Raw genomic sequence first — 14,316 nt, forward strand, 5'->3', positions numbered from 1 at the left:
GCAGCAGGCATAGTGTTAGCTGCAACTGTTATAATGTTCCCACCATTTGAACATAACGCCTATAACTTAAAATCTGTATGTGATAGGCGAATTCTGAGTTCAGATTTGGAATCAGCACACTCGATATCATGTAAATCACACGTGTTATTTTCAGTATCAAAATCATTTTGCAGTGTAATATGATAATTTTGTAGACCACGAATGGATGGTTCACATTGATAGTGTGTATTTGTGTATAGTTTGTTTGTTTGCATCATTGTTATTTTGTATTGGATCTCTTATAATTGCTTTGAGGAAATTGTACATGTGTTAAACTGGATGGGGTTTTGTATTATATTTTTTTTCCAGTAAATTGCATATTATGTATACACATTAAAGGTGCAGTCTGTGATTTTTTTGAGAAACATTTTGTGATTTGATTCTCTGGTTTTACACACTTTGTGTAGCCCCTATTTGTTTTATTTTTTCGTGGAATTATGTTATTAGCATTCTTATTTATTGTGAAGAAGCTTATCTTTGCTGAATGCAATATAGGAAGAAGAAATATTTGCATGATTTTCCTTTGAGGTATTAAAGTCTATTTATAAATGTGTTTGTTTAGATACATGCTGTAAAATGCTCATTAAAGGCTAAAAACAAAGGAAATTTCAGAAGCTGATGTGTGATAGTGAAATGTGTGAGATCTCAAGCTGTGTGACATCACAAGAATATACGTATTGTCAGTATTTCATTCTTGGAGTTTAATACAGCAATCTGTATTTTGTGTTTTTTTTCATGTAAATTGAACAAAATACTTCTTTTGATCATGTTTCATCCTAGGCTAGAGCAAGTCATTACTGATTAAAAAAATGTTATGCCAATATTTGCATATGTCCTGTATTCTATAAACTATATCTTTATAAATTATGTTACATACTGTAGAAATACAGTATGTGCCCACAATCACACTGTGCCGGTTCATAGATTTTTTTAATCAAATAACTCCATAGCAAAGATGTACAGTAGTCAACATGGCTACAATAGGACCAGGGGTGGAGGGGGCAAGACTAGTTTATGTGCATCATGTGTCTTACTGACTATGAGTTTATTAGGAGGCCTCACTGACAGTGACATGGAGGGATGAAAAACAGAAGGGGAAGGCCTAAGGACTAACCTCCTAGCTAAAATTTGTTTTTGCATACCTGAGCACTCTTACTTTTAGAATACTGAATTTAATTCCACAGACAGGATGAATTGCTCTACAGTGACTGCTGGCTGCAATGGTAATTGAGGAGTAATTTAAAATATGTAGGTCCATAGCCTTGCCATGACTCTATTTCAAAGGTACTACAGTTTACAATGTAGTATAAACATGGTGATGGTATGTATTTTACTGCAATTATGGCGGCTTTATATTTTTTTGTGGAGCTAAAATGCGTAAGAACTGCAGTCGGTTTGTGTTTAACCCCTTGAGTGAACCCATGTGCGGTCTTCATAATTGTCTGTTGTAAACAATGGCCTTGATTTATTAAAGCTCTCCAAGGCTGAAGAGGATACACTTTCATCAGTGAAGCTGGATGATCCAGCAAACTTGTAATGAATCTGGTCTAGGATTCAAAACATTTTCAAACAAATATCTAATGACTTTTAGGAAATCCATTCCTGGCTTGCTGGATTACCCAGCTTTACTGTTGAAAGTGTATTCTCTCGAACCTTGGAGAGCTCTAAGAAATCATGCCCAATGTCTTTTGTATCACATTTTCTAATAAAACAGAGATTTTATATGTCTGAATTATTGTATTGTATTGAATTGTTTGTATTAAGCTGTATTTTATTTCTTTTTTTTTAATAAGAAATAAATTAAGTTTGCTGGCATTTGATAAATTGCCATGTGTATTACACAATTTGATGCCTTAAAAGTCCCCTTCTCCCCTCCTTTTAGGTATTGTTTATATGTATTTTACTGCATATATGGTGCCCCTGTGATGGTCTCAATTTAGTGTACTCATTTTTACCATAGGATTTATTTTTATACACTTTCATCATTGAAGCTTGGTGATCCAACAAACCTGGAATGAATTTCCTAAAAGTCATTTGCTATTTGTTAGCAAATGTTTTCAATCCGGGACCAGGTCCATCTCAGGTTTGCTGTGTCACCCAGCTGCACTAATGAAAGTGTATCCACTCCAGCCTTGGAGAGTGTTAATAATTAAATTAAAGTTAAATTTGGCCATACCTAACAATCACATATGATTTTGTTTGATAGCTCATCCCAGGACCATGGATAATTTTAGCTTTCTGTCTTTATAAGCCTTCGCTCTTGAGATGTTGGAGTGTGTCTGTAGGAAATTGTTCCAATTCCAACAAAAGAGCATTTAGATGAAAAGACTTGGCCTGTAATCAGTGTTTTAATTTATCAAAAAAGGTTTTCAGTAGGGTAAAGGTCAGGACTCTCTGCAGGCCACTTAATCTCTTCTGCAGTAAACTTAGACAAAATATTTTAAGACTTTTAGGCTTTAGCATTTTCTTTAAGAACTTTTTAGTGTTTCATGACATACCTGTTTTTTGACCAGTTCTGTAATCCAATATGAAAGCTGTTTTGTTTTTTTTAATTTCTGACGTGAACTCTTCTGAGTGAGTCATGGGAAACCATTTTTATCAATGATTCACTTATTACCCCATATCACTTAGAAGTGGCTACATGGATATAATACATGTCCTGTTGACGTCTGTACTTATGGGTCATCCCATTTAGCCTTTTCTTCCTAGTGTGATTAATGCTGAGTGACTGGAAGAGAGGCAGTGATGCTGTGTCTCCTTTTTTACGTCATATGGACAGCATGTTATGCACATACAGTAGCTATGCATCTATATCTTGGCCTGTATTTTCCTTTTCACAGGTGATTATTCTGTATACTTGTAAAAGCCATAAAATGTATTTTTGTAATATACCCACCTACTCTGTCAACCTAAGCAAAGTCTAAACCCTTAACTACATGTGATAAAAACCATCTAACTAAACACATCTAAATAAATGGATTTGTGAATAGGGTGCCTGAAGTTATAAGCACTGCTTGCACCTTGTGCATGTGCCACAAACTTCTGTTTATTATTGAGATAGTTGTCCTTTTTTGAGTGTTGTGAAATACCTTGGTTCTCCGGAATTGGATTAATTTGCATGCTAATGTCAAACATTTCTATAAACTTGATCTAATCATATATACTTATCAGGAAAAAAATAAAACTATCTGCCTAATATTGCGCAGTTTCGCCATTTGCTGCCAAATCCATTCTGAACCATCAAGGCATGGACCTCACTAATCCTCTGATTGTGTCTTGTGGTATCTTGCAAAAAGATTTTAACAGAATATCCTTTAAGTCTGCAAGAAAAGTTTTGTGGTACCCAGCTTTGGCTGGTGTGTCCCCAGCCAGAGCCATAGACCATGTCCCCAGGATCACAGGCTCGAGGCGGTGGGTGTTGTGTGTCCCAGGCTCAAACTGCGATGGGAGAATGGGGGGGCTCTGGCATCATGACGTCACTCTGGGGGAAGTTTCTTACCCTGTGCGTGACACACGGCTCCCCGCACATGCATGGTCCGGAGTCCATAAATTTATTGGTCTGTAAGCTCCAAAAGGTTGGCGACCACTGCTTTAAGTCACACTTCCTCCACTGCCCTGCTTACTTTCCATTGTGCATTTTGTTGCCATCCCATCCTCAAGTAATTGATGCACTTGCAACCTGCCATCCACAAAATTAAAGGTGTTTCATCAAACCAAGCCACCTTCCTCTACTGCTCTGTGGTTAAGTTCTGATGCATATGTGCCCATTGTAGGTGTTCTTGATGGTGGGTAGAAGTCAGCATTGGTACTCATCAGCCTTTTACAATGCTAACTGAGATACGCTCTTTCATCTGATATCTTTCTTGTTTGGCCTTCATTTTTTGCAGTTTGTGCTACTGTAGTTGTTCTGTGCCGGACTGGCAATCTAGCCCTACACATTTTCTTTATCTTACCCTTCAAATTAGTGAGCCTTTGGTGCCCATGACTCTAAATAATCTCTAAAAAAACCCAACAATATATGCTGTTTTGGGGATGCTTTAGGTCATCTTACCATTACAATTTGGCCTTTGTCAAAGTAAGTCAGATCGCAATGCCAATTTTTTGCTTCCTACGAGTTTTTAACTGTTTTTATACTGTCTAATATACCCCTCTATTTAAAGGGTGCCTTTGGGGACAAATAGAAGCTATTCACTTTACCTGTCAATGTTTTTGGAGGCTAATCATGTGTGAGTGTGTATATTGTATGTTTACCTTGTAAATTTATAGCTGGGCAGAGTCAATGTGTGGCCCAAGGTAAATATAGTTGTACTGATATTGCATACTACACACAGAGATTTGTAGCAGCTGACCCTCTGTTGACTACCTGAGACTCTTTCTAGAAGAAAAGTGAAGTGGTCACAGGGTTCATATAAATTCTAGGGTAGTGCACAATTTTTAATAATGATAAACAAGTTCTTATTCAGTGTTCTGGGAATAGTAAGCAGCTGGAGGTCTGACAATGTCTGCCATCTGATCATTTTCAAGCAGATAGATTCCTTTTAAAATGCAGGTTTCTCAGGGATGACAATTGAAACTTAGGATCAAAGACATTTTGCTACACCCTAAGGTTCCAGTTAGCTTCATCATTTAAATGGGGAATTTAGACTGTGAGAGCAACGTACAGCTTTTTTTATAATGCAAATTGTCTCAAGCATATAACCTACAGATACTGACACATTTAAGCCATTTTAATTAAAATAAAATCAGAAAGCCACCTTGTAATAATTTTAAATATGTATATTCTATGTGTGGGTGCTAAGCTCCGCCATCCCCTTTTTTAGGCTGGTCATAAAAACTTAATAAACCCAATCAATAACCCAGATTGTTTATAATTGCTTTTGAATTTCAGGCTTGTTCTGCACTCAGGAGGGTGATGATTGGTACTTCCAGGGTCAGAGGCTTTCATCAGTGTACACATTGATTTTTCTTCCTGCTGGAAAATTTCATTGCAAGTAGTCTCCAATCCTTCACTTTGTTATGGAGATGTGTGAAAGATCTGAGGTTTACTAATGTCGGCATTAGGGTAGCTTCATGGCCTGTTCCAGGACTCCTACCTGTAGTGTGAGGATAGATACAAATTTCACCAACCATCAACAGAATAGAATATGTGACCAATACTGATCTGTTTTACATTATGTTTGTCTTGATGACCACCCTCATTATTATTATTCTTTTCAATACTGATCAAGACACAAGAAAACTCAGCATTATATGGCCCATTTAGGGAGAAGGTCAGCATTCTTATAAGATTGCTAAGTATGATTTGGTGTCATCTTGACATGATAGTATGAGCCCAGCTGTAAATTTACCTGCTAGAAAGACAAGGATGAGTCATTATCCATTACTGTGACAAGTTGATGATTTCAAATACTGATTCAGACTAGTAAAGAAATGCTTTGGGTAATATGGCATAAAATATCTGATTTGATGACACCACACGGTATCCTAATAGAAGAATATAGATTTCCTATCTGGAGATATTAATTTATTTACCTGTTTCGTCTGTTAATGTAACCTTAATGTCATGCTAAATCATACACAGGCTTTCTAATTATTGTTTGGATTCATCCTTTCAGCTATGTCCATTATAAGGAACTATCACACATACCATGATGGAGCTTCCTTAATGCAATATAAAAAATAATTAGTTATGGAATTTATAAAAGAATGATCATTTTAATTTTTTGCCACATGCCTGAATGGTGACCAGACCTAGGAAAAAGCAAAGTGTCACAGAAATAAAAGAAATTACCAAGCTATTCAACCTGCCAATTTCATCTCAGTTCTAGAATATCACATATACAGTAGGTAGATTGGTCTTTATTGATTGCTGTCAAGTAGTAATTTAGCAGGCAGCCAGCTTTTGCATGAACCAACCTGAAGAAATTCAACAAAAACAAACACTGTAGCAGAAGCATAAAGTATCATTTAAAACCAGTGATAGTAACTATCTTTCAGCCATGACTGCTATGGTAACCATGCTTTCTCAATTTTTACTATGTGTTAATAATTTTTTTTTTTTACCCTGATCAGTATTTTTCATACAAGAATCACTTTCTCAGGTTACCTACTCAAAAAGTGTTTCAGAACCCCCAAAGTTCAAAGAAAAGGGGTGCCGCAACCTTCTTTTTTTTTTCTTCTGGGTTCTTACATAACCCAATCCCACACTGCGCAGGCGCAAGATCAGGTGACTGGCATTCCTGAAAATCCCCTTTTGTGCATACCTGATCTTGAACAGCTCACAGCCTCCTGGAATATGTGGTGTATGTATCCCAGGGGAAAAAAATGATTTTGTTTTCATTATGTGAAAGGGTTAGCCGCCCTTTTATATAATGCAAAAAAATGTGGTGATAGGTCTGTTTTAACCTTCCCTGCTTTTTCTGTGCACTGCAGGGCAATATGACATCCAGTCCAGTACATTTGGGGGGGGCGGGGGCATTGCATTGCAAGTGTCCCCCTTTTTTTCAGTGCATCATATTCGAGATAAGCCTTTTTTCTTTGTCTATGCATTGTGCCTGGAATGTATACAAGCCCTCTGTCCTTTAAAACTTGATGGGGGAACATCACAAAGGAGAGTGGCCTTGTTTTGTTGCTAGCCCAAGATTTATTTTTTTACAAATACTTGCATAAACCGCTAGTCTTAACCTAGTCTTATGTATCCTGTGGCTGGGCCATTCTTAGCTGTTCAGCTGCAAAATTAAATTTTCAGCAAGGAATACTATTTTTACCTGCCCAAAGCCTTCATGTGATCTTACTGATCTACTGTAAATCTTAAAACAATCTTCTTGTCATACAGGAAATAGTGGAAGACGTTTACAAAATCTGCTGGTAATTTAATGTCAGCCAATTCAATTCCCACTGGTATTTTTGTGCAACCTATCTGAACATAAGTTAATTTTGTGTTTAAGAATTAATGTATAGTATATTTTCGGCTTACGCTGTGGTCATACACAGGTCTAATGTCATTAAAAACAAACAATGCACATCATTGGGGCTGGCTCAGATCTGAAATGTCAAAGAGGAAGCAAAGGGCAGAAGCACATTTCTCTTTCTAAAGACAAGCAAGTGAAGTAATAGCACAGCTGGATCTTTACATTAGTGTTGCAAAGATAATGAAAAATACAAGTGCATCTTCTCTCTTTTTCACGTTCCTGTTATTAAAGTGGAGTTCCAGGCAAACAGCTAAACACACAAATGAAATACATATACTAAAGCTGTACACTTGCCAAATGATTTATAGTTTGTCTATTCCTGTCTGAAATGTAAAACCTATCTAATCATTATTTGTTGGATTTAAGTAACTAGGTCTTGTCCCTTTCCCAGCCTGCAATTGGACAGATGAGGAAGAACTGTCATGCTCATTAGCTCATCCCTCTGTCATTGTACTCCCTCCACTGTTCTCCATCAGTATGTGTCTTTTTAGCACGTAAGACTTAAGCACAACTAATTGGCTTTTTGTGCCCATTCCCCCTCATCAGTCTACGCTTTGCTGTGAAGGGGGGAATACAAGAGATTAATACCAGTTCAGATACTTACACTTGTTGCTTTTATAGTACACCTAATATTTTTTTTTTTAATTAACACATACCAGCTGTATTGATTACTAAAGATTGGGAGGCGTCTGTACAATGTTGCTGTCTTTAAAAGGCATTCAGTATCCTACAATATTAGGCTTTCCTTCCTAGCCCTCTAACCATTTCTAAGCTAGATCCCACCCAACACACACATGCATGTGTTTTCTTACCCATCCACAATGATTATATAGTTGGTATATCTTCTCTGTTGCTGGCTGCCCCTGTGCAAGGGCTTCACATTGTCTTCACTAAGCTGATACCCCAACACTAAAGACAAGCATTGCCAGGCATATGAAAATTCCCCGCCATGTCAGATTGCAAGATGCAGGATCAGAGAAGGTCATCATTGTTATGTCATGAGAAGTAAGCACTTGGATGGAAGAACATTAGTTTAGATTAGGTTAGGGGATTATGGAGGATGTTCTGAGTATTTTTTCTAATAATAAGTCTCCTATTTATTCTTTATATAATGAAGGGATTTGGTGGTAAAATCAGTACACTAAAGCTGCGTACACACTTCCAATTTTTATCGTTCAAAATGAACGACGAACGATCGATTGGGCAAAAATCGTTCGTAAAAAAAGTAACCAACGACGCCGACGAACGAGGAAAGTCGTTGGAAATGAACGACCGGACCGGCGGATCGGATTGGACGACGATCGTTGACCATCGTTCGTGTGTACGATCATTCATTGATCGTCCATGGTCTGAGCATGCGTGATGAACGAACGTTCCTGTGGTGCACGTAACTTCCTGTATCGTTCAAACGTTCGCATCTATTGTGTGTACAATATCTACGAACGATCGTGTCGTTATCTGTATGTACAGGATCGGTGCTATACGATCGTTCGCAGATATCGTGCAGGATCGTTCGTCGTTCGTTTACCAACGATAATAATTGGAAGTGTGTACGTAGCTTTACATTTCTGGATCTTCACAATTACGTTTACTAAGTCTCATTTTATTTGGTGTTTTTCCAGTTACTAATAACTGAGCTAGTAGAATTGAGAGTGCAACAGAGGGAGGGACAACAGCATCCTAATAAGCCAGGAGTCTAAGGAAGACTGAATTCACCCAAATCCCCCTAGCAATATAGGAATACAGAAAGAACCCCGACCTATGATATTCCATAAAATTATGCTTTTTGGACAGTTGTGCACATCTACCATTAAAGAAAGGTGATTTGTCCTCAGTATATATGTAAACCAACAAAACTAAATTTTTAATCCAGGATAGTAAATTGGTTTGCATTTTCTTTTTGGAGGATATTGTGAAAATAAATCCCTTTAAAAATAAAGAACAGTGTGGTAGGATTAAAGCAGATGCTTTTGTAGAGAGTCTGTAGATTAATAGCATTGAATGCAAAGACATCATAACCCCTCCTGTCGTCTGCAAAGCCCTTGACATTTGCTAGATGTATATGTTTACCAAAGCAAACCCTGCAGGGTGTTTCTCAGGGATAAATGTTGGGTAAGATATATTAACTATCTCTTCCACCATTTCAAAAATTAAATTAACAAAATAGTGAACATATATGTTTCAGGGAAAAGCGTCCTTGATCCTTTAGGGAGCCCCATTCCTATTAAATATATCAGTTTTGTCAACAATTATTTTTCATATTTGCAGTATTTTTTGTATATTTTAAACATAAAAGGCTCTTTTTTTTCTTGTTACTGTTGGCAGTTTGTACATTGATTACTTCTGCAGTTACCAAGAAACATAATTGGTTAATCACTGTAGCTACATGTTTGTCAAAAGAGAATGAAATCCATCTAAGGTTTCTGCATGGCCTCATGGGATTTTCTGCAAAGGAAATGATATTACACAGACATCATTATCGGTTTCTGGCGAGGGGCTGGGTTTTCTTCAGACATTGCTGTACCATAATCCATATTTAGCATTCGAAATTTGTCACTGAGGTCACATTGGGGAGTTTATTGCTCATTTGCTGTTTTCTCTTATATTTTTACGCTCATATTTTGATATCCTCCCTAAAGGCCATATCAAGTCCTATTCTTTTGTTCCAATTAAAGATATAATCCAACATAGAGAATATGACAGTTGCATGATAGGCATGACCTTGCAATCCAGTATGACCAGTACTAGAGCTGATGAATTATTCAAACTACTACTGGATTTTCTATCCAGGAACAAAAATGGAAAAAAAGAAACATAAATGTAATCAATCAAATGGCCTGCATCATTTTCTGAGAGAACGGTTGAAAACCAATTGGTTATGAAAGGATTTCTCCTCATCTCTATTTTTACAGGAAATTTTAGTCTTAACTTCTCCAGGAAAAAATATATAAGTGATTTAATAATTTGGTGACACAGATAAGAAATTAAATGATCATAAAGGAAAATGATTCACCATTTCCAATGCTAATAAACTGGGCAGTTGTTAATTTGGACTAGAACCTGGTAACGATACATATCTGTGTAAGTGATGGCAAAGAAGTCGTTTGACACTGGCTATATCTGAGCAAATCATGTCAAAAAAAGGGTAAAACCGAAATGAATTGTTTACTAAGTGATGAAATATGGAAGGATAAAGATGCATGAACCCAGTTGGGATTGCAGAATTTTTAAAGCTTTACTGACAACCAAACATTTCAACCAGATGGAACTAGAAAGAGTAGATAGATGTACAGTATAGTAGCACCACGGAAGAAAATCAACGTGGGCCCAAGTTGTGTTTTTTTGCTCAGTTGCCCCCTACAATCAATACTAATCACTTTAAAAAGCCCAGTTTTGCTGTCAAATTGTCTAAATAAAAAACACTACTGACTATTTAGTTGTTCAAAAAGTAATAGTATAGTATGTACAATAGAAGCAGACATTTTCCTGTAGATTTTGCTAATTATTGGTTGTTCTTTATTCATAGCTTAATATGGTGTTGTAAAAGTAAAAAGCCTCATTGTTGGATCCTCATCATCCATCAAATCTCAATTTATGTTTTACTGAATTTTGTTTTAGTGGTTTTCTTGCTCACTCATTTGTGTATTCATATTGGAATCATTCATGATGAAATGAAATGTGCATGCATTTGTATACACACGTATGCTGAAGCTTCTTATACACATGTTTTACAGGTAAAGCAGATAATGGAAGAGGCTGTAACTAGGAAGTTTGTCCACGAAGACAGCAGTCACATAATTGCTCTGTGTGGTAAGTGGATTCAGTTTACATTTAAACCTAATAGGTAGTTGAGTAGTTATGTATCTAATGCCTCCTGGACAACTGTGGACCCAACAAACAGTAGAAGGGCATCAAAAAGCTAAACATGAATTTGCAGTTTGAGGACAGTTTTAAACCTCCTTTTCTAGGATAATGGATATGGTGCATGGAAGTATCCTCTACTTTAGTTCAGCACCATAGACAGCTCACATACAGTTACTATAAATTATATCACTATTGCTGCGTATGGAAATGGTTTGTGCACTCATCAACCTCTGTTCCAACATCCACTCCTGTGAATTAATGAGCTGCTTGCCATTTTTCTCTTTACTGTATTAAATGGTCTCCATCCGCCTTGGACAAATTTGGGTTTCATATGTCACTGTTTCTTAAAGAAGGTTTAGACAAATTTCTTTAAAAACTTGCTCTCTTTTAAAGTAGATCTAAACCAAGTCACTTAAATTTCATAAAATTGTTATAATTGTTAATCCTTACAAATCCACAACTTTTATTAAAAAATATCTGGTGACTCCCATTAGTGTCCTTTTTTTAGGCACTCCCTTTTATACAACAATGCTAAATGCAACTTTGATCATGTCGTGTAGCTTCCACATTTGCGGTGTCCTAAATCAGAGATTGCCCCTTCTGACTCAAAACTCCCATTTCTAGTTTGCACCTTCCCTATTAGTTCAAATCTGATGAATTGTCTTCCTGTCTTCTATTTTTATTCTTTTAAGATGATGTGCTGATATCATGTACTGCTGTACTCCATTCATAATGTTCACTTCTTAGAGATGGGGTGGGGATTGGAGGACAAGAGGTGAATAGATTACACTTTCAGAGTGTCAGAGATGAGGTCAGCACCTAAATATTGTATTTTATTCAATGCCTTCAATCTGTGCTGCTTACTAATCCTTCTTTCATAACTTAATTAATATGACTCAGGCAGTGCTCTTACATCATCAGAGAGTACAGATTGTACCTGCACCATACTCACACAACAGAGGTCTAATCAGCATTCAAAATTACAATAAAAGGTACCTAATATAAGAAAAAATATGATGAACAATAGCATTGGAAGCTTTGATGAGACAAGGTTAGCTTTGTTAAGTTAGTAAATGTTGCTGGATATTTAATACGAAGTTTTGCTAGACGGGGGTATAATATGTAAAGCTGTAAAAATAGCCATGTGCTGCAGAAATACCAAAGGAACATAGTGTCTTAAATAAAATGTTAGTTTATTTAAGGACCATCATTCCAAGTAAAGCTTTCTCTCTTCACAAAACCCTGACCTTTCTCGCCTGGTCAATCTGCTACATCCTAGTTGTTGATGTCCCTGCATTCTTTTTGTATTTTTACTAATAATTTTAGGTGTACCCTTGTAAAACCAGCCAATCACCATGAAACAAGGTCTGGGAGGAAGAAAGTTTAAATACAGCCTTAAAGATCACACTGAGGTTTACTAATTGTGTTATCTTAGTTTTATCCTATGCAGGTGTGTTTCTCATATGAAATAAAGAGCCACTAGAGGGAATCTTTGCAAATATGGTGAACATTCAAAATATGTTTTATTTATGTTTTTAAGAAATACCTAAGCCCTGAGCTATTTTAAACAAAAAGTTGGCAATATCAAGCAATATGAAGGTATATATAGTAAGAACATCAAATATTTTAGATTTAGGTAAATATACTATGCAATTTATTGCTCTATAGCAGCTGAAATTTTAAGCCATAGTAATCTTTAGGTTTTTTTTTATCTTAGCAGGTCACTCCTGAGAAAACTTGTATTGGCAGCATCTGTTGTAATATGCAGAACCGATGTCTGACCTTGAGCAGATTGACCATAGGACGCTGTTAATAGCTAATATATACAGTGTTTTCACCAGAGTTAGTGTCACCCAGTGTAATTTATGGTGTCACCCATAGGCCTCCTCTCATACCAGTCCATACAGAATCACTAGTAATGTTTTTTATGGCAGTGTTACTATGTAATATATGTTATTCCCATATGTCATGTACTTTATTGGCAATAGTAGTAGAATAAACAACTAGCAGAATACTAATACACTTTAAAAATACAATATCATATGCACAACTAAAATGCATTTACATACTTTCATGTGGTTATGGTAAAATGTTGGTGATGTTGGTCAAAGTACTGTTAACGGTATACGTGAGAAAATTTGATGAAATTCATATAACTATAAAACACAGCAAAAAAAACATTGCATGCAGTTAAACAGTGCAGCGGAAGTTTTATAGAAGGTAATTTAGCAGACTCAGCTGAGCTGCAAGATCAGAACCCATGTCCTAAATTTTAATCTGTGCCACTGTCTGTATGTAAAACTTACCCAAGTAAGAGCTTTCTCCCTTTCTGTAGTCTACAGTTCACAGCGCCTGAATGCTTGGATTGATATCATTTTTGACACTTCACAGTCATGTTCCTGGAACACGTGTAAGAGACACATATCAATCAACCCAAAGTGCAGCCTACAGTGTACCAAATAATCCAAGCCTGACTGTGTACATCAATTTTATGACACAATGATGTGCATTTTTAATTCATTTTTATGTGTTCTGCATTATTTGTTGGATTGTGTAAGCCAAGACTGCATGGGAAGGGACACTAGGACACTATAACTTAGTAATGACACAAGTTACATTTATTTTAAAACTAGAAAATGCACTTTACTGTTTTGGGTAATGCATAACAATCATCACACAAATATGAAAACAATTGAAAGATTTGAACATGGGTTAACAGGTATCTTAGTAGTTTTAGTAAATTATAGTTTTTTCAGTTCTACTTTGTACTAATATTTTCTGTTTAAGAAAACCCTGCTGTGATAAGAAATGTGTTATCATCACAATAGTTCCTATTAAATGAAAAAAAAACAAATTAGTCAGAGTGTAGGAATTCAGGCTTCTGCTGGCCACCTGGTTCTCAATTAGAGAGTGAAAGCCAGTAGTAAAGTAAGTATGATTCCTAATATCTTTAGGTACATTTACAAATACTAACAGTAGGTATTTTATTAAAGTGGAAAGGGGTGTCAGTTTGCGTGGACCTTGCATTTTACTGCAAGGCCAACTGTAAAATATAAATATTTTAATTTACAATATCTCCAGGATTAAAGACTTAGAAAAATATTTTACCCATACTATTGAAGGAGGACTACGTTGATGGAAAGGGGTCATTTATCCTAGGGGTAGGACTGGGTTGGTGGGAAAGAGGCATTTGCCCCAAGGGCCAGAGATATGTTGCACTGTTACCAACATGTGTAGATATTTCACCATACAGACCTTAGACAGAATGGGGTCCAGGAGCCAGTGATCAGGCATTAAATAGCTACCCTACTCAAACTTGCAATCAAGGCATTTGGCAGAGAAAGTTTTCTAGCACCATCCAATGCTGCAAAAGAAGCTCACACTGGAAGATATGCTGTGCATATCACAATAAACAGGGTCTTTTCGAAACACCCACCAAATA

The 14,316-nt window shown here is 36.4% G+C and overlaps 1 protein-coding gene across 2 annotated transcripts in view; it reads left to right on the plus strand.

The window, feature by feature from the left end:
- Positions 1 to 14,316, plus strand: part of SGSM2 (small G protein signaling modulator 2) — a 177,156-nt gene that overhangs the window by 49,682 nt on the left and 113,158 nt on the right. For both annotated transcript variants that reach the window (XM_072429801.1, XM_072429795.1), the window contains exon 2: positions 10,745 to 10,820. In XM_072429801.1, coding sequence (XP_072285902.1) covers positions 10,745 to 10,820 — 76 coding nt within the window. The remainder of the gene's footprint in view (positions 1 to 10,744; positions 10,821 to 14,316) is intronic.

The sequence above is a fragment of the Pyxicephalus adspersus genome, chromosome 1, assembly GCF_032062135.1.
Source record: "Pyxicephalus adspersus chromosome 1, UCB_Pads_2.0, whole genome shotgun sequence".
NCBI lineage: Eukaryota > Metazoa > Chordata > Amphibia > Anura > Pyxicephalidae > Pyxicephalus > Pyxicephalus adspersus.